The sequence below is a fragment of the Corticium candelabrum genome, chromosome 5 (genome assembly GCF_963422355.1).
Source record: "Corticium candelabrum chromosome 5, ooCorCand1.1, whole genome shotgun sequence".
Lineage (NCBI taxonomy): Eukaryota > Metazoa > Porifera > Homoscleromorpha > Homosclerophorida > Plakinidae > Corticium > Corticium candelabrum.
The window spans coordinates 5,780,851-5,801,206 of NC_085089.1; the positions used below are offsets into that span (position 1 = coordinate 5,780,851).

General features: G+C 43.8%; 3 protein-coding genes across 3 annotated transcripts; all 3 read left to right on the top strand.

The window, feature by feature from the left end:
* Window positions 1-1,274: 1,274 nt before the first annotated feature.
* On the top strand, window positions 1,275-6,754 carry LOC134179898 (FAD-dependent urate hydroxylase-like). Its single transcript, XM_062646916.1, has 3 exons — window positions 1,275-1,490; window positions 2,781-3,471; window positions 6,235-6,754. The coding sequence occupies exons 1-3, from the start codon at window positions 1,382-1,384 to the stop codon at window positions 6,590-6,592; spliced, it is 1,158 nt and encodes a 385-aa protein (XP_062502900.1). The 5' UTR covers window positions 1,275-1,381; the 3' UTR covers window positions 6,593-6,754.
* Window positions 6,755-9,782: 3,028 nt separating this feature from the next.
* On the top strand, window positions 9,783-10,672 carry LOC134179620 (uncharacterized). The gene is made up of 3 exons (XM_062646555.1): window positions 9,783-9,809; window positions 10,110-10,293; window positions 10,355-10,672. Exons 1-3 carry the CDS (start codon window positions 9,783-9,785, stop codon window positions 10,543-10,545), a joined length of 402 nt encoding a protein of 133 aa, XP_062502539.1. The 3' UTR covers window positions 10,546-10,672.
* Window positions 10,673-12,228: 1,556 nt separating this feature from the next.
* Window positions 12,229-19,992, top strand: LOC134179621 (uncharacterized). The gene is made up of 6 exons (XM_062646557.1): window positions 12,229-12,912; window positions 12,988-13,019; window positions 13,121-13,226; window positions 13,399-13,470; window positions 19,502-19,577; window positions 19,650-19,992. The coding sequence occupies exons 1-6, from the start codon at window positions 12,229-12,231 to the stop codon at window positions 19,802-19,804; spliced, it is 1,125 nt and encodes a 374-aa protein (XP_062502541.1). The 3' UTR covers window positions 19,805-19,992.
* Window positions 19,993-20,356: the final 364 nt, after the last annotated feature.

The following is a 20,356-nucleotide window of genomic DNA, read 5'->3' on the forward strand; positions in this document are numbered from 1 at the left end:
AAATGATTTCAGAAATAGCCTTATAAGCCAATCAGCTCACTAGAGCCGGAATGTCGGTTGTAAATTCTGATTGGTTTAGCAGTAATTGGTTATGCTAAGTGCACTAGCGCTGATTGCGCGCGTGTGAAACCCTCGTGGGCGGTTAAGGGCACGCCAGAGCCGTGATGACTCTGGTGCACGCACACACCTTAGTTTTAGGGTGCGTTCGAATACTAGTTCCAGTTCTAGAACTGGAACTGTCAGAACTGTTGGAACTCTTGCTCGCAAACGAACGCTTAGAACTGTCAGCAAGTTGAGCATGCGCAAAGGCTCATACTTCCAGTAAGTGTCAATACGAAGTAGCGTGACGTTTCTACTCCACTTGTTGTAGTCTGTTCGAACATCAGCAGTGCTTTCGCTTTCGGTTTTTTGGAGCTGCTTGCGCCAAGAAGGTCACTGTAATCAGTCCCAAATGTCGTTCTTCTGGTGTTTGACAAGCCGATGGTCGCCACAAGTGTTCATTATAACAAACAAGAAGGTCCACGACGGCCTCAGCATCTGTACCCGTCATTTCACTTCGTCAACCTCCGGGAATTTTGCATGTAGGGCGTGACAGTTCTAACAATTCCAGCTCGCTGGGCAGAACTGCTAGAACTGTTCTGACAGTTCTAGAACTGTCAGAACTACCAACCGAACGCTATAGAACTTTTCTCCCCCCTACAATTCCAGTTCTAGAACTAGTATTCGAACGCACCCTTTGACAACTGGTCGAGCGGTAGTCTCGCCAGTCGAGCGGTTAGACTAGCTAGCGGTCTGCCAATGAATCGAAGAGTCATGGTTTCATGCCGTCCACCAAGATATCGCCGCAAACACTGCAGACGTCTCTTCTTTGTTCGTGAGATCACATAGCATTTACAAATGATATGTTGATCTAGGTAAAACGATCCTACGCTGTTACACTACCATTTAGCATCGCTATTGATAAATACTTCCGAAATCGTTTTTGTATCGACTTAGTCCAGACTAAAAAATTTAGAGTTCGCGCGGTTTGCGCGCTCTCTGGTCTGGAAATTCGAGGCTAACTTGTGTTGTGCGTGTCATAGTTCATTTCTTCTATTTGTAAATTATGCGACTAATTTGTCTTGTAACTTTGAGTTGAGTCCGCGAAACAATAAAACACTTGCGTTTGTTTAATTAAGGAATACCGCCCACATCCGTACGCGTTCATTGACCAGCCCACATCCGTCCGTTCGTAACCAAAGGCTCCGTCTCGGGTTAATGTAACTGTCAAAAGCGAGGCTTGGCTGACGCCCATGACACACGTGTCATCACTTCCTGCCGGGACCCGCGGGTTGCGTCGCCTTGCAGAATTCTAGCTTCCTGTACATTCGGGCGTACCGACATGAAGGTTTTGATCGTAGGAGCCGGCGTAGCTGGTCTGGGACTGGCAAACTCGCTTGCACAGCGAGATATCGTGCCGACAGTCGTAGAGAAGAACGACAGCATCGGAGGTAACTCTAGCATGTTTTTCATTACAGATTCTGCATTACAGATTCTGCGAGATTGCTTACACGTTTCTACGCACATTTGTACATTCGTGTCTTCAGACATGTTGACATACCTCAGTCATACCACCGGATGTACATACCTCAGTCACATCACCGGAAGTTGTCTGATGCCCACGGCACAACAACAGATGGGATGCGGGTAGCCTGCTTTAGAGAAACAAGGGATATGAGATGTAAGGCTGCTGTGTTCATCTCTCAGAGGATGATGTTGACTGGGGGAGTGTCACACTCGTGAAGAGCGCATACGGGGATAACAGTCTAGACCATTGGCATTTGCTACAATTCACCTTTTGAAACGAATCAGGAGTTGATCTCATTTTAACCCCCTTATTGCAGTGACATCTGGTCTGCACTCTGGTCTGCACTATGCGTGCATGCTGTTGACCTGTTCCCAGTTATGGTGCGACTCTGGTACTACACTCACCGAGTGCTGAGCACTTGTCATGTTCATGACTATCCAGCTATTTTGTTGAGAAATAGAACGTCGCATTCTCGCTGTTATGAAGTATGAATCGACAAGTTCTGCTCTCGTCACACACACACACATACCTCCTGTGGCAAGAAGCTACCCATGATTCTCTGATACTTTGCACTTAAATGGGCTGGTGGCTAATGTGTTCTCAGCTGGTTTCCAGTATGGGTAGACTTACTACACTCACCGAGTGCCGCGCCTTGTGTACGTGGCTATCCAGCTATTTTGTTGAGGAGTAAAATGTATTTTCAGTACCACGAAGTAGGGATCCAGGAGTTCTGCTCTCACCACACCCGAATCACCTCACACCACCCTGTGACAAGAAGCTACTCGTGAAGTACTGCAGCCTTGCACTTAATTAAATGGACTCGTGGCTAATGTGTCCCCCTCGAACCTCAAAGTGAAGCGAATCTAGAAGCAAATCTAGCATTTCCAGTCGTTTCTAGACACAAATACATGGATTATTCTATAGACTATATGGTTAGTCTGCTACCAAATCACCTCTACTAGGCTCTAGGATTTGTCAGTGCAGTTGGCTTCGTCCTTCACAGTACAATATGATCCTACTCGTATCTTAGTGCTCAGTGGGATTGCTTTTACTGCACCAACTTGATATAACAACAATGTGTTGATACTTATAATTAGTAATTTGTGTGATCATGTCAGATATTCTGACCTAGGGCATGTTCTGTGACATGGTACTGTCTTAGTGTTTTTGTTTGGTATTCAAGTGGTTGTTGTCATCTCTGTTTAATTCATAGATGCTAACTATGTGATCGTGCTGTTTCCAAATGGCATAAATCATATTCGGGGAATGGCATTATATGACCAGCTTGAAAAAGTGTTGTCGCCATACGATCGTTACTCAATGTTCACATCATCAGGCGATCTACTTCAATCCATGACATTCGACTCGATCGAATCGTACGGTTCTTGTGGGTTGGTAGAAAAAAAGGACTTGTTGCAGGTGCTATTTGATGGTACGAAACGACGTGGAGTTGACATACGATTCAATACGATAGTTGAGAGCATTGAAGAGTCTCCCGATAGTGTAACTGTAAAGTTATCCGATGGATCTACGGATGTGTATGATGTGGTGGTGGGAGCCGACGGCAGTCATTCAACAGTGAGGGATATGATGTTTAGAGACGTTCGCTTGGACTTTAGGGGTTTCATTGGTTATACCTGGTGCCTCGATCCAAGTGCTGTGCCTGCTGTTGTTGAATCACAGGAATTTTGGGGTCCCGGGAAGATGTTGGCTATTTACCCGACTAAAAATACAGTTGGTGTTGTCTGTGGTTTTCGTGGACCAGAGAACACTCCGGTGCCAATGGAAGAGAGAATTGACTATGTGATCAGCTTATTTTCGGATTTCAAGGGACCCGTCCCGGACATTTTGGCTGCTCTAAAGCTTCGGAACAAACCAGAAGAATTATGCTATTACGACCAATGGTTAGATTTGAGAGTAACATACACATGTCTAGAGATCATTAGTCAGGAGTCAGGGTATAGTATTGAGGTGGTAGAGGCGGGTGGACGGTAGAGGCAGGTGGACGGTAGAGGCAGGCGGGTGATGGAGGCAGGCGGGTAGTGGAGGCAGGCGGGTAGTGGAGGCAGGTGGGTGTGATAGTTTGATGTTAATGAAAGCAACTCACTATAAATCCGGTGGCTGTAAAATGCAGACTGCAGACTGCAGACTGGCGGAACTTCGAGGGCAATTTGGTATTTTTGAGCATAGGGTCGTACGTATGCTGATTACAGCCGTTTCCGATTTTTTTATTGTTCACAGTTTTGATATAGGTATTAATATTCGCAGTCTACATGCATGATGCACACCGTTCAAGCTTTCACGCGAGACTAACGTTGTGTATACGTTTAATTAAAGTAAGTATATTAGTCATGTACTAGCGTTCTTTGGTTTTGTACCAATATATTTGAAATAACTCTGAAATAGAAAACGTTTAGGGTGTAAGTGTAGTCAACTAAGGTTACAACTTTATCATTAATTAAATTGGCGTGATCTGACCACAGTTATGTATATACTGCTGAAAGAACAGTAACATGAATGTTTATCTCATGTAGCTAATACTACAACAAAGAATATTTTTAAATTGCTTTCTAATGCACCAGCAAATAACAGAAACTGCTACAATTGCTTACTCACACTGTGGGGGCGCAGCCATTACGTATCAACTAGAGAGTTCAAACTAAACTTGTAGCCACAGCAGTGTAATCACAGAACTTTAGCATTTGACTATATCATGGAGCTTGCGAGAAACACGTCACGCGCCTTTACTAAGTAATTGTATCTACAGAGTTGTGCACAATGAGTTTTTACGTTTGATATCAATCGCACGAACATAACGTACTGGAGCTATGTACGATTACAGTCCACTTTTATGCATGTCAGTGCACGTGGACGTAATAGTTCACTTGTCTTTTACAGCTAATTAGAAGCTTCTAGTATGTACGCACTACCTGGTATGTAGAGGCGGCTGAACAAAACTTTCACATGTCTACTTTACTAAAAGGCTAAGTGCTAAAGACACAACAGTGGACACAGCGACGTGCGTGTACTTGTGCAGTCAATAGTCATTATTGTTCTCGGAGTTCCGCCAGTCTGCACCCTGCAGTCTGCATTTTACAGCCACCGCTATAAGTCAACTAAGACGAAAGATGCTCAGAAACGAAAGAACTGCTATTGTTTGTAAGATTATATGGTCTTTTCATTTTTCTCTTGATAACAGGAGTGTTGCTGGAAGTCTTTCAACATGTTAAATTTCAAATGTTAAAATTTGTTACTGAGAAACTTTTGATAGGGTTTAGAGAAATGACAGGTTTGTTTGTTCCGTATGAGATCAAGGCATTTGTAAACAAGCAGTACGTTATGAGGAATGTCACCACTAGGAATGAGCTCACGAGCATACTTCGACTTGTGATTTTTTGTTTTAGCCACAAAAGGCAGATTATATGGTTGCATATTAGAGGCTATTTACACTCCAAGGCTGAGCAATTGAGATGTCTTAAGTCAGTGGTCAGATTAAACAGAGTGATCGAAAGACTACAATTTCTGGGTAATCGTCACCATTCTCGTGGTGCTTGTTGGGCTGTTTTTAGTAATGGATTCTCAATTGGGGCAACTACCAGATCAAGATAATTAAGACAAGAGTGTTGTGATCTTACATTGCCACTGCCTAATTAAAAAAAAGTGAAATCATTATCAAAGGGAACACTGCAGTCACAAGATGTTAGACATTGACATCCGGTTCAGAGGTAGATTATTGGTAGTCTCAGACAAATTGCCAACCTGATACGGTACCAATATTCAATGCGAACTGTAGTGAGGTCAGAATCTTATTCATTCATGCGTTTGCACCAGTTTTTTAAGAGACCGTAGACAAACAGCATGTTTGTTATTGTGGCCAATAGAAGACGTTTTAAGCAGAAGTCTGATAATGATGTTGAGGAGAGTCTTGCAAGTTGAATACATATGCCCAGGGTGTGTACTCCAAATAATGTATCTTAGAACAGCTTAGTTAGTTGAATCATTGCTTCTTGCTTTTAGCAGGGATGGTCAAAATTGAGGTCTTGGCCTGTTGCAAGTGTGGTCTCATGATAGATAATTTATTATTCAAAGTTATGCTCTGTAGCTTTAATTATTATGTAGGTGTAGTTGCAGAAAGAGTTTGAGATTAGTAGTCTGATCTCTGATTCAGTTTGCAAACTAGTCGATGAGCATGTTTGGTATGTCTTGCACAACCATTGGACAAGTTTATTTTTCTAAATCTGCTGTCCAATGTGTGCTTTCTTCAGCTATTTTTGCATAATCAATGAGCGAATCGCTTGTAGTTTTATGATCGCGTAATATGGGTGTTTATGAGAATGGATTTACAAGTGATTTTGGGAGATCAAAACTGCCGTTCCGTTATGAATTAAAATGAGTCTGCAGCATTTATAGAATACGAGAAAATAACAGTTAAAAATAGTTTCACGATTACAATGTAAATGTAGACTCGAAGGCTCTTTATGGCCTGTAATAAGTATAGGTTATCGGATGATGCTAATCATACCATGGTCACATGATGTGCATAAGTATAAGTGAGAGTACGGCATTAGCTGGAAGTAACTTGCTTTGCTCAATATGCAGTCGTGACTGATCGCACATCGCGTGACCATGGTATAATTAGATTGATATTGCTTGTATGTATTTGGTAGTGATATGAAGATGAAAAAGTGGCATACGGATAGGGTCGTGCTGATTGGGGACGCCTGTCATCTTGTGGTGCCTGGAGGTGTGATCGGCGCAACCTATGCATTGGAATCGGCTACTGTTCTGGCCGAAGAGTTAAGCCGTACAGATCCTACTCAATCACGAATCGCAAGGTCACTTGAAATGTACCAGAATAGGCGCTTCAAGCGATGTCATCACTCTGGAGAGCATGCCAGATGGGCATTGAACGTGACCTTTGTTTCGAATCCTATTCTTGTGTGGGCAAGAGGCAAGCTGACCAAGGCTATGTCTTCTAATAGTCTAGCCACAGGATTAAAGGCCATGCTTGATGAATATAGGTAGAAAGTTACAGCTATAGTGAGCAGACGTGACTATGACACATACCTGTCTGTGATGGGTTAGATTTTGTGTTGTAGATCTCTCGTAGTTACTAAACGTTAGTGAGATGGTGAAGTAGGTATCGAGGAGGTAGATCGTTGTGTTCAACGTGTTATGAATGTGGCATCTGTACGAGCACTGAGAGCGTCTGTCGATGAGCATGGGGTTTGGGTTACTGACCCTCTGCATTGACTTCAGCCATTGTATCAATAAGTTTGCAAATTGAGGGCTCCGGTCATTTACTTTGATGCGTGGTGGCTGCTAAGTCCACAGAAGCAAAAATTAGACCTCGAGCTGAGAGTAAGTGTGACAGCCGTGAATGGTCACGTGACACAGTAAATGGCAATACTCATGCTCAACAGTGTTCCACTGTGTATCATGTAGCTCTGTTAGGAACATTTAATTAAAGAATTTCGGAAAAAGATTTGTAACCTAACTGACTGTAGAAATTTGTTGGCTCTTTCATGTGGTAAATTTAATCAATGATTCATGAATAAATATGTATTATTTATTAATATTTAATATTATTTGTTGTGTTAGGTATTATAAAGCTAGGTTAGTAGGTGAAATCCAATGTGTTATAGCAGCACTAAATTAGCTGTATACACCTAACACAACAACGAATATTAATATTAATGAATAATAATACATACTTATTCATGAATCATTGATTGAAAATTTGTGACACGAAAGAGCTAACAAAATTCTGCAGTCAGTTAGATTACAATCTTTTTTCGAAAGTCTTTAGACGTTGTTACTTTTACATACACAGTAAGGACGGTGGTGTGATATTGCTGTAGGGCACTAGTAATTTAGTTCAATTTCGAAGTCCCTCAAGATTGGGGTTGCCTTTCCGAGTGCTTTGCGGGTCACGCATGCGTGCACTGAACTGCTTGAAAGCCTTGCTCTATAGCTTTTATTAGAACCGTACGTGTGCGTGCGCGCGCGCGCACACACACACACACACACACACACACACACACACACACACACACACACACACACACACACACACACACACACACCACACACACACACCACACACACACACACACACACACACACACGCACACACACACACACATCACCACACACACATACACACACACACACACACGCGCGCGCGCGCACGCACGCATGCGCGCACAGATCGGCGTAATATATGCACGCATGCGGAACCAACGTTGTGTAGAATCTCGAGCCGCTAATATCGCGCGCAATTGTAACGGACAGCGAAACAGCTTTCGTGCGTGGATGAAACCATAGATCTAGACCCAAGGTCAAGTGATCCTATTAGACGATTTTGGACCTTGTTTTGTGGCACTGTCGAGTTGTCGTTCCTCGACGTCTAGTACTGAAGTCAGGCTGTTCACAGTGTTTGCATAGCGAGAAGGAATGCAGCAGAAGCTGCAGCTTATTTTGAGAATTTTTAGCTGTACGACAGACGGTCTAGCTAGATATATTTCACGCAGATCTAGATCTTGCTTCGTGCATTCGAGCTAAAATTGAGGTCGCAGGCACATGACAGCCAGGACTGGTATCTAATTACAAGTCAAAAAAAAGCGGACAAAGAACATCACGGAAGCTGTTCGCTGTCACTGCACGCGACACTATCACCTCGAGATTCTAAACAACGTCGGTTCCGCATGCGTGCTTGCATTACACCGATTTCAGGGTAATTTATTTATGCGCGCATGCGAAGACAGCGTGTACCAGGCTCCGGGCGCGCAAGAGAGCTTGGGTACGAGGCTGTTAAGAGGGCCTGGGTACGAGGCTACTGTTATACTCAGAGCCGGTGTTAAGGGGATTTGTGCACCCGGTGATTTGTGTACCCTCGCGATTCCAGACCGTCGACTCGATGCTCCAGACCTCATGTCAGGTTCACATATCACCGGCCATGATGCAAAGCTGCTGGGGATTTCGGACCCCGGTGATTTGTGTACCCTTGTGCTTTCCTCGCCGTCCCAAACCGTGACAACGTTTCAAGCAATTGATATTACTGAATACTCGTCTCTAGGCGTCGTTTTGTGAGTGAAGTCTAGGGCTGTGTCTCCACTTGTTGCTCTTTAAACATGTTTAATGTTAAGCATCTTTAAACTCTAAACATGTTTAGTAGACAGCGTCTCCACTTGTCCATTTATTTCGGGCTAGTAAAAGAATTATCCGGGACTTTGTTGTACCGCGCGAATTCGTTTCTTGTGCACCAGACAGTCGGAGATCGTCTTCTTGTCGTCTGAAGAACAATCACAGTCACAAGTCTCTGTCTTCGCCAAAATGGCTCTCTCCTGACACTCTGCATCAGTCTACGCACTCTCTGACATTGCCTACTTCTGTCTTCTTCCAATAGTCTCCAAAGAAAGAGAAAGAACAGCGTGAAAGAACTAACATCCACCGTTTTGGAACGCGCGTTTATATCACGTGACTGTTAAACCTAAACCACTTTCGTTAAACTACCTCTGAAACATGTTTAGCAAAAGCTGTTTAGGTTGAGTTAAACAGGTTTAACTCTAGTGGAGACACGAGTATTCTTAAACAAGTTTAGACTTAAACAGGTTGTAAACATGTTTAAGCCCAAGTGGAGACGCGCCCTAGTACGTAACCAAGCAATCTGTTGACCAGCCTGACGTTGTTGATGTACGAAGACTCCAACATTAGTTGGAGACGATTGCAGACTCAGCTGCAAGCATAGATGGGTCGTCTACAAGCCTGCAGTTCTCAACTTGCAACTGGAGATCGCTGTAGGAGCATTGATGTGCACGCGTGTATGCCAACTAGAGACTTCCGGACGACCTGGTCATGTGTACACACGGACGGACGGAAATCTTAACACAGCTGGCAATTTAAGGTAAGTCTAGAGAAGATATCGTTGTCAAATGTTTAATTAAGGTTCTAGATTCTGACTTAGTTCACAGTTTCAACTTTGTATATTTAAAGTTGATGTATTAATTGAACAAATTAATACTGAAGCTGTGTATAGCAAGACGTTTATCTACATTTAGCGCAAATCCAAGGCTCACTATACCTGATATTGTGACACATCTGTCATGATACAAGATTTCACAGACGTAACACTCTACCATCTTGCCATGTGTCTTTGGCAACAAACACGTGCAGTGCAAAGAAATATAAAAGTGACCTCTGTCACATGTTTCCAATGGCTTGTCTTCTTCTATTGGAAAAGGTGAGAACTCCTCTCGATCCAAACAGTAAATCAGATGTTGTCGCATTTTGGAAATATCAAAATGCATGATGGTTACATCATCTCCTAGAGCTGCATGAAATGCATATGCTATTGCAAATAGCCCGCAATCTTTACCATTTTGTTGCTGTTGCACTGGCATTTGTTCTACCATGAGAATGTTGTCTTTGTGAGCCAATTGATAGATTTGTGCCAGCTGTGCTTCCATACAAGGAGACAAGTGTAGGCCAGCATTGCTGTCGCGAGCAGCACATATCTAACATGTGTCACTCATTTCCACAGGGAGTCAACATAGAAATAATCTGCAAGTCTGTACCAGACAATGTTCCATGTCACCTCAAGAAGACCAAAGAGCTTGCTGAAGGAGTCAAAGAAACCTTTTCGCAACTTTTGTCTAAATTTGCAGCCTGCCACAATCTTTACAGTGTCTCAAGGAAACTAGAAGAGCATGAAATTGACCAACTAGGTGAGCACAATCACCCGTGCAATCACACCTCGATCATAACTTATCTGTTACTCTGTTACAGAGTACGACATCAGAGACTTTCTGAAACATTACAGGGAAGACTTGACAAATCCGCCAGTCACGCCTAAGATACACATGTTGGAAGAACACGTTGTCCCTTGGATAAGACGATGGAAGCTGGGTCTAGGATTTCATGGCGAACAGGGAGCAGAGTCCATTCATGCCCGTTTCAACGCCCTGCAGAGAACATAACACTTCGGTCATGCCACAGATTACACAGCTTCGGCCAATAGTTAGAAAGAGAAAGGCAGAAACTACAATTGACATCTTTGATAGTGGTAGAGTACTGTAGAATGCGCTGTGAGTAAGAATAAAAGCAAGCAACCAAACCTGACTCCGCCATCTTTGGGTCTTGATTCTTCCACTAGGGCGAGGCGTACATCAGTGGGATCTCCCACGAACTTAATTATAGTATGCACAAACAGCTGGATTAAAACGAAAGTCCTTGCAACACCCGGAGAATACGACAAAGCAGGAGGACGAGAAACTTGTTGTATCACATGCTACAAAGGCCTTCGAGAATTCCAAAGATCTTCCTCGGATAGCGACACTACCCAATTGCGTCGTCATACCCTAAAAAACAGCCTAGGCCTTCTACAGTATCTGTGCGCAAATGCTGGTCCACATCACTTGAGCGAAAACTTGCAGAAATCGACAGGAGACTTGGTTTTGAAAAACAATTTGCCGATATCATCCACTAAATCATGATCAGAAGTATTAGCATGATGGCATTGCTGATTGCCGCCTGCGACGCCTGCACGCTGAGCCTCGTTGTCGTGAACTTCACAGCATGTGTTGCGCAAAGGCTCGACATACCTTGCGGTAGAGGACGATCCTACTCTTTCTACACTACCACTACAGCACTCACTGGAAGTCGGTGTTAGTTGATCGTCTACTGCAACCAGCTATGTAAAATCTGGATCAGGAGTCACAAGTTGATCACTTGCCCTTTTCGGAACTAGAAAGCCGTCCAGCCGTTGACACGTAGCCGCTGCTTGCCTCCTTTTTCTATCTTTTTCCTGAGACCGTCCTATCTAGTGTCACTGTGACGAACACACACTACTCCACGTTACCAGGTAGCAGACAGGATAGCCAAATATCTGGCACGTACTTTGGAGTTCCAACACATCCCTCGGAGTCCTTTTGCCTACTAGCCCGGACTTCTTCCGTAGACGGGTCCGGGGAGGGTGCACGTGCACCCAGTGCACCCCCCCCCAGCCTACGGGCTTGTACTTGTAGATTCCACTGCAGCATACGCCTGTGAATAGTACTCCTTGACACACCAAGTAGCTCACAAGTTTTTGTGACAGAGAAATCGTGATCTAGGAGAAATGTCAGTTGATCTCTGCGAACCGCCAGTCTTGGTCTTCCTATGTGTCCATCATTTAATGCTACTGTTGTGTACGCAAGTTCCTCTTCTCCTGGTATGCGGTAAATCAAGTCTAGTTGCTCAGATAGAGCTTCTATACAGTCACTAAACGCGCTAAGGCTGTTATCTCCCGCTGCCACTAATCGAGTGAGATGCCGGTGAAGTCGCTGCCCGTCGACTGCAGCATCTAGGAAATGTTCTCTTGGCACGTCTCCGCCTTCAGTTACAATTATCTCTTGCACAGTTGCTAGAAACTGACGGACGTTGCGCATAAACGCTTTCATGTTAGCCTTGCTTCAACATGTAGATATGGTTCACGTCTATTTCAGCGCAAGTGTCGGTCTCTTCCACTAATCAACCACACACGAAGCACAAAACATAGGAAGGAGGAGTTAAGTTATCCGACTGACTGAATAGCATACCATTGCACCAGTGCATTGGTTGCATAGCAACTTTAGCAGCAGGAACACCTGCACATTCATACACTAACTGTCTCTGTGGCAATAATGGATCGAAGAGAGTCTGAAAGATCTGCAGCAAAGAGAATTCTCCACGACGCTATGCGCCATCTAGAGAGAGCGGAAGAAGGTGATACTCGGCAAGAGTTTCGCCAATCTGGAGAGGTTACGAATCAACACAATCATCGAGAAGGCTCCCGCTCTGTTGAAGGCAACCAGAGGGTCAGTCATCAGTCCAGTTCTAGTGGAATTACGTCAATAGCAGTAGAACAGCGGCATCTTTTTGGACATGGCGGCAGACCAAGAGGCTGTGGGTCCAGAACTTCGAGAGGTGTAAAGAGAAAGGCGCCAACAAACAGTGATCAGAGAAAGCCTTATCAACTGGGACATCGCAAAGTATGGACATTCAGTGTTATGTGCTTAGCTGACAACCAGCGTGACACACCTCCTTCTCGTGATCGGAAATTGGAGCTGCTTGCAGTTGGCTTGGGAGAAAAGAAAGGCACTCTTGGACAGTCAGACGACTACCTCAAGGTGCACAACACACTTCTTGAACATTTTCCCGCGCTGGAGAGTACTGGGTACGAGGTAATGAGGTTGACTGCTCGCCGCCAACTGGAAGTTATTCCATCTTTGAATATGACAGCTATACATTTGAAGACAGTCTTCGATCAAGCCAAGATGTATCTCAGACCGATTGCTAATAGCATTGACTTGGAGAGCGCAGACATGGTAACGTTGCTCTCTAGACTGAGTTGCATGGTGCTTTCAGTAAAAAAACAATAGATATGTTTGTGTATTATGCAGCACGATAGCACGAGCACAAAGTACAGCCAATGGTTCCCTGCCTTCATTGTGGTCTAGACGTGGAAATGCCATCTCTGAGAGAGCATATGAAGATCCATTCAAGTTGTGACACAAAACCTCATAGCCCCTGAAGGCGTTCACAAGAAGGACGAGAAGGACGAGAAGAACAAAAACGCAAGAAACAGGCCAGACTACAGTTAGAAACACGATCTGAAACTGTACTGCCTGCGTCTGCAGTGGTATGCACCGTCATTCTTTTCTATGTCTGTAAGCTTACCTGGATATAAGAATGAAGAAATTAACAAAATACTCCTAGCACTTTTTAGTACGCAAGTAAATCAGAACTATGCAGTAAAAGTGGAGAGTCCGCTTTGGTTTTACTCTAATTTTTGTTGTTCTGTGTACTTACAGGAAGGAAGACCTTCCATGAGGGAGCGGAGTGTTTCTGTTCAAGAGATAGAATCTTCTAAGTCATACACAGTTGTAAGTAGACTGAATGATTTCTCTTTAGACAAATTCTGCATTAGCTAATCAAGTGTGTGTGCTTGTTGGTGTATGTGCGTGCGTGCGTGCGTGCGTGCGTGCGTGTGTGTGTGTGTGCATGGCGAGCGCGTTTGTGCTTCTTCGTGTCTGTGTATCTGATAAAGTTGATTCACACACAATGTCTACTCAAAGTAACGTAACCCAAGGATTAGTACACACACACACACACACACACACACACACACACACACACACACACACACACACACACACACACACACACACACACACACACACACACACACACACACACACACACACACACACACACACACACACACACGTCAACTCGCTGTACTGTAGCATGTCAACCAAAACTGTATTGTTGTAGAAGAGAGGCTGAGTGGTCAGTGGATGGTCCGGCTATTTGATTTTCTACATTTCAATTTTCATGTTTTCATTTTTTCAATTTTCAACTTTTATTTAATTTTTTAATTTTTTTTTTATTTTTAATTTTTTTACCCCTTTTTCTTTTTATTTTTTAAAATGGTTTTTTTATGTTTTGATGTTTGATTCTTGTGATCTTTAGATTTATCTTTAAAGTTTGATTTTTAGGCACCTATGTGCTTAAAACTAGGTACTTGAACGCACACTTCGCTTTTCTATTTTTAAGATGAATAAAAAATAGAAAATTGAAAATGACTCGAAGACACTACTCTTTGTTCGCGTTCACTGTGAATCTGGAACTACGTAATGAAGCACCTGTGTTGGTTTAGAAACACTTAACTAATTGCCTGTGACCTACTAAGTGATTATGACATCAATAGCTTGTTTACTGCGACTCCAGATTTACTGTAACATGCCGTGTTCATACTTGGGTTAGCAAACTCGCTCGGGTTTGCGCTAATTAATCATAACACCCTGCTGTGCTATCATGCGCAGGTAGGTGTGCTCTCACATGTTGAGCTTGAGCTTGTCCAGTTGCCTCTAATTAGTCAAAATAGGCTGTGTGAACTCTAGCAGGCTGCAACTGATTGTATCATGTACTCGAGCTACGTTACTTAATTCCAGCGCAAGAATTGAAACGTCTTCCGACCGCTTTCTGTCTTCGAGTGCCTTCTCAAGGTGTAGATCGAGACCACATGCGTATGATAGAACAGCAGCAGTTGCCTGAATCTACGGATGCAATAGCCTCGAAGCCCAGACGTTTCTAAACAAAGCACAGAGTAGGCGGGGGAAAGGCAAAAGTGGGCGGAAAGAAAGAAACGTCTGGGCGCGCTTCTATAGAAAGCCAGTTCGGAAACAGGCGTACCCACAATAGCCAATTTGATAATCATATTTCCAACATCAACATACTAATAGAGCTCGTGGGACAATTTCTCAGGCTCTATTCTGTCCTTCGCATCTGCAGCTAGCTCTATGCTAGCTATCTGAGCTGCTATGGCAAATATTGTAACGCCAAAGAAGCCTTCATCCGATGTTTGCCGAATAAGTTGAACACAATTCAGGAAAGTTAGGAGGGACAAAGTTAGTCTGTTTCACACCGCCGCACGTCTCCACAGTCTTCTGCAAGAAGCTACGGCTATTGCTGTTCACGAAGACGATGGCTTTCCTCAGTTTGTTTGTACCACTTGCCGCAACCAGCTCCTAAAATTTGAGCGTCTCCATCGTCAGCTTGAGGAAACCTAGAAACACTAAGAAGCACTTGATTATGTTGTCGGTTTGGTAGGGAATAGAATTGTATGGTATATGTTGCACCTACAGTAGAAAATACGTATACTTTTTCACATGATGTAGACTTTCAGGTTGTATAGATTTTCTGGGTTTTACTGTGTTATGACTTGTGACATGTTGATTGTGATAGTACACAGGTCAAGTGCTTCTCTAATGTTGTACACATGAAATTTTCAAGAGAGACACCTTAATTCAATGTATACTGAGTTTGTACAATTCACACATACCTATCCCAATTAATTTATATCCCATACCTTATTAAGTATAGTTAGAATGTTCTGTGCATGCTCAACAGTAAAGACTGGAGTTAGAGCTTGAATGTCTTGTACGGTAAACAACTGCCCGGCGTTCCCTACGACTGAATGCAGTACATAATCAGAAAGAGCTGTTACCAAAGTTGAGTGAGTATACAAAGGCTGATCTTCAATTCCAAGCTCTGTCTCCACCTTCATCTTGTACTCCAGAAGAAGAAACTCCAGAAGCTCTCTTTGCTCAGTCTGCAAGTGATGGACTATCACATGAGAAGAAGTTGCAATCGATGTTTCACCAATCTGAATACTTTGCAAACCAGGGCACTGATCTGGGCTTGCACACTGACACTGTACAGAGCATATGTCAGAGCAGGTATGGCTGGTGTTTCCTCTGTTAGGAACTTCATCAAACACTGCTAGGAGCAGAGCTCTTCTGCATTGAGCAGTGTTGCCGACATACTCCTTCATTTCTTTATTTGTGTGTCTCAGCTGATGTCCATGATATAGCAGATAAGCAAAACTTTGGCTTCCATCCCTGCCAGCTCTGCCAATCTCTTGCATGTATGCTTCCAAGTCAGCTGGAAGGCCATAGTGAATGACTGTGGTCAGACCCTTCACATCTATCCCCATCCCTAAGGCATTGCTTGCAAATACGACTCTACAAACACCATTGGCATCCCTCAGAGACTGCAAAATGATCTGTTTGTTGCTGTCTGGAGTACATGCATGGTACATTTCCACAACTCGATTTTGTGCCTTTTCTCACCTTCTGGCCAGTAAGACTTGTCACCTAGTTCATAGTGGAAATGGGTAAACAGTAAGGAGCACACACTCTGTGTTTGGCAGCAGACAAGAACCCTTGGACAGTTGATTTGCTTGGACTTTACAGCCTCAGCACAAAATCGAACGTAGCTTCGACATCAGAACGTACTCTCTGCACAGCTAGGAAGATGTTATCACGCTCTGGGCTCTTAGTAATCACATAGCATCTGCCAGACATTCCTAAACAACTCACAATGATTTCTTGTGTTGCCTTGGACGCTGTTGCTGTCAAGGCTAGAATTGGAGCGCACACCAAAGACCTTAGCTCTCCAACAAGACCGCACCAGACACGAAACGGTTCATCCTCATCCTCCTCTCTTAGCTCTGGTCTAGCAAGGCCGCCCCTATAGATTTAAAGCGACATTCGATTACACCAACCTACACATAACAGACAGTGTCGGCCTCACCACTGAACAACCGTATGAACTTCGTCTGCAACTATCGCTACAACACGAGCGCTAATCGCCATGTTTTCTGTCCAACTAGAATTTCAGGCTTCCAAATACGATTTCAAACTTTCCAGCTTCTAGCCTCTTGTCGGTTGCTTGGCTGGCACCTATCATAGAAGCACGAACACCGCACTCGTTCAGGTACGCAACCTGGTCTTTCATCAAAGACAGCAACGGCGCCACGACGAGAACAATAGGGTCGATCGCAAACGCCCTCGAATAGCCCACTGTTCGCAAAACTTTGCAGACGTTGCGTAGCAGGTGAAAAATCAGTGACTTCCCAAACCCGGTAAGGAGGCAAGCCAGAACATCGTCACCTCGGACAAGTTGACTCAGCGCCAAGCGTTGCAGAGGCTTCACAGACGCAATGTAAAACTGGGGACAAGACTGGTCAATAGCAATTGTCATTGCATCGTCGGAAATTGATGAACGAACGTGACACGATCCATATTCTGAAGGCAACGCCATTTGATCTCCCGTTTAGGTAGATATTCCACTGTGGTATACCACCTGGTACTCTAATAAGTAGTCAGTGAGACCCTAATAAGTTGTCATTGAGACAATTAACACCATTTGACCAATGAAATCTACCGCGCTGAGCGAGCGGCGATTTTTGATTGGTGAGGAAACCTATGATTCGCCAAAGGTACGCCTATTTCCGAACTGGCTTTCTATAGAAGCGTGCCCATACGTTTCTTTCTTCCCGCCCACTTTTGCCCTTTCCCCGCCTACTCTGTGCTTTGTACGTAGGCGCCTGTAGAAACGTCTGGGATCCGAGGCTACGGACGCGACAACATCTTTCACTACAGAATTCCGCAAGTCGTGCTGCGGATTCGATTTGCTCAAGAAAAGACTGCCAGACCAACACAAAGTAGAGCAATCTTATTTGATCCATTGCTGTGATACGCAATATGAATAAACTGGAATGTTTTGACAAGAGCTAAGTATAGGTTATAGACCGCTGGCGAGTGTATAAACGAAATACACCCCGCTCCGCCCACGAGTTGGCACGAGGGCGAAGCCCGAGTGCTGACGAGCTGGGTGCAGCGGGGTGTATTCGTTTATACACTTGCCAGAAGGTCTATAACTAGGCTCGAGTGTCCAACCGGTCATCTCCCCCGCCGCGGGGGGAGTGACCGGCTGGACACTCGAGCCTAGTCTATAACCGGCTTGTAGCACCCAGCCGAGGCGTTGATATCCTTGTACAAACAATTCACATCTTGATAAACCAGTAGCCCCAGGCAGTTATACGGCCCGATTTATTGGCCGGTCAATATGTAGTGGAAGTGGGATATGTCACTTATTGTAAGCGAATACTGGACACTGATTGGCGCAGACGAAGCTAGGGTGCTACAACCCTACATTTCGGAAGGGCTAGGCTAGCTCTGCTCTAACCCACATTCCTGTCGTAAACAGACCTGATGTATTCTAATTGGTTATGCTAACCAGTAGCAAACCCAGTTCTAAACCCTTGCGTGAACACAGCCACTGACACAGACGTGTTTTACTGTGACTTACAATACCTGCAAAACACGTAGAAAAAAAAGAAGAAGAAAACTTCTAGAGAAAAGATGGGACGCAGGAAGACATCATGGAGAGCTATAACATCACAAATGAGATAGATGACGACTACGAAGTGATGGAAGTTGATTGTGATGTTACATTGACCAGCCGACCTCAGACGAACACGACCAAGCGTTGCTGAACGCCTAAAGCTTTGCACTAGAGTAATTAATAGTAATAAAGTAATTGACATGCATCTGCTTACGTGACCACTTATCTGTAATCCTAACGTAATCAATAACGTTCTAATAGACTAATGATCTTTGCTATGCAAAAACCTTATCCTCCTGGCTGTGTCTTATTTACATGCTATGTTCAGCGTCTAGAAGAAATCCGGGCTCTTGCGCAATTGAGTGATGCCAAGATCGTCGCTTACCGACGAAGGACACAGAAGTTATAGCGACTTTGAAAATACACAGTGAACGCGAACAGAGAGTAGACGCGACGGGGGTCTCAGCGGGGTGTATCAGCGGGGCTACCATTCGTATGCGTGTCTCAGGAGATGACATTTACAACACACAAGCAGGTGTTTGTTTTTACTTTACTTTCCGTCACGTGCCAAACCACGTTGGCAGCTCTTGACAACTCCGCTCTGACACACAACGTTGTACCAGTGAATACCGCGGTCCCTAGCTGTGTAGGTACGTGCATTGTACACAACACGCTACCTTTACCATAGATGAACCGGCTGGAGAAGAAATGCTACGAATATCTAGGTATTTAGATAGGCTCCCCACTAGCGGATTGCCGAGTTGGCAACAGTGGTGACGAAGTATACAGAACAACGTTTGTTGTCTAGGAAAAATCGAGACACAATTAAAACATCGAAACCGTCAACCTACTACGAAACCGTCAGCCTACTGCAATTAATTAAAAAGTAGACAGCGCGCGTTCACGGGCACACTCTAGATGTAGTACACGGTACCGGTACCGTATACAAGGGTGGGCGTGGTGCTCTATAGCAGGTCACATTTCTCATTTGCATGACGTCGCACATCTCACCAAGTAAACAGACATGCACGTCCATCGTCAACGCCTTCCGAACTCTAGTTGAAGTCAACTGACCTAAACTGTATTTGCTCAACTCAAATTAATTAGAACTCGACTAGCTAACGTAGAACAGAGTGTGGCTACAAGTGAAAGAACATGGTCATAGCTTAGTGTAGATCAGCTGCTCAAATGTTAGGTTACAATTTTGGTACTGAATTGCAGAATAACAGCGCTGAACAGACTGGTCGCAGCGCATTTTCCAGCCGTACCCGTGTTCCTGGCTCAGGAAGTAGCAGAGGTGAAACATGATTGTCTTGACTTGTATTATGAATCTAAATGTAATGTGTCTGTATATTGTTAATAACTTTAGATGAAAGTTGTCAGTCGCCAATTTCACAACTCAATTCCATTTTTCCGGATCATTCTACAGAGTTTCTGCAAAGAGCCCTGGACTCATACGAAATAAACACTGAAATGACTGTACAGGCTGTATTGGATAATTTGATTGAGGCAAACTGCTCATAATATTTGTATGCGAAATGAGTTGCAGAATATGTTGCTAGTACTGTTGTTTTGATAACGGTTCTTGATTGTTGTTGATGTTCACATCTAGAGCTTACTACAAGTTACATTTATACTAGAGTTCACATTTATGTTATTACTACAATTACTTCTATTTTATTTTGTTACAATAATTACTGTCATTACTGTCATGGGCATTGTCATCTGCATAGCCATTTAGTATTGATGTCTAAATCGACGTTAATGATAGTGTTATTGACGTACAGCCAACAGAGAAAACAGCTTCAATCAATGAACGTGAATGAAATTAGATAATTGCGACATTGACTTGACATCATATGATGATGACCATGATCATGATGATGATGATGATGATGATGATGATGATGATGATGATGATGATGATGACATTCACTGGCAAACTACAGTATACATTTTATTGGATTCTATGTCCGTCCACGCTGACTTCTCCCTCAGTAAATCCGGAATAACTTTGACAGCAAGGTTCTAGAAACACGCTAACACACTTCATTTTAGCTCATGGTCATGCCGTTC

Bases quoted from the DNA above. Each gene is read 5' to 3' on its own strand.
- LOC134179898 (XM_062646916.1), top strand. From the start codon at position 1,382: ATGAAGGTTTTGATCGTAGGAGCCGGCGTAGCTGGTCTGGGACTGGCA. The intron at 1,491-2,780 runs GTAACTCTAGCA...TTTAATTCATAG, and splicing joins GAAGAACGACAGCATCGGAG to ATGCTAACTATGTGATCGTG. The intron at 3,472-6,234 runs GTTAGATTTGAG...TGTATTTGGTAG, and splicing joins TTATGCTATTACGACCAATG to TGATATGAAGATGAAAAAGT.
- LOC134179620 (XM_062646555.1), top strand. From the start codon at position 9,783: ATGGCTTGTCTTCTTCTATTGGAAAAG. The intron at 9,810-10,109 runs GTGAGAACTCCT...TCATTTCCACAG, and splicing joins GTCTTCTTCTATTGGAAAAG to GGAGTCAACATAGAAATAAT. The intron at 10,294-10,354 runs GTGAGCACAATC...ACTCTGTTACAG, and splicing joins GCATGAAATTGACCAACTAG to AGTACGACATCAGAGACTTT.
- LOC134179621 (XM_062646557.1), top strand. From the start codon at position 12,229: ATGGATCGAAGAGAGTCTGAAAGATCTGCAGCAAAGAGAATTCTCCAC. The intron at 13,020-13,120 runs GTTCCCTGCCTT...TAGCCCCTGAAG, and splicing joins AGCACAAAGTACAGCCAATG to GCGTTCACAAGAAGGACGAG. The intron at 13,227-13,398 runs GTATGCACCGTC...GTGTACTTACAG, and splicing joins TACTGCCTGCGTCTGCAGTG to GAAGGAAGACCTTCCATGAG.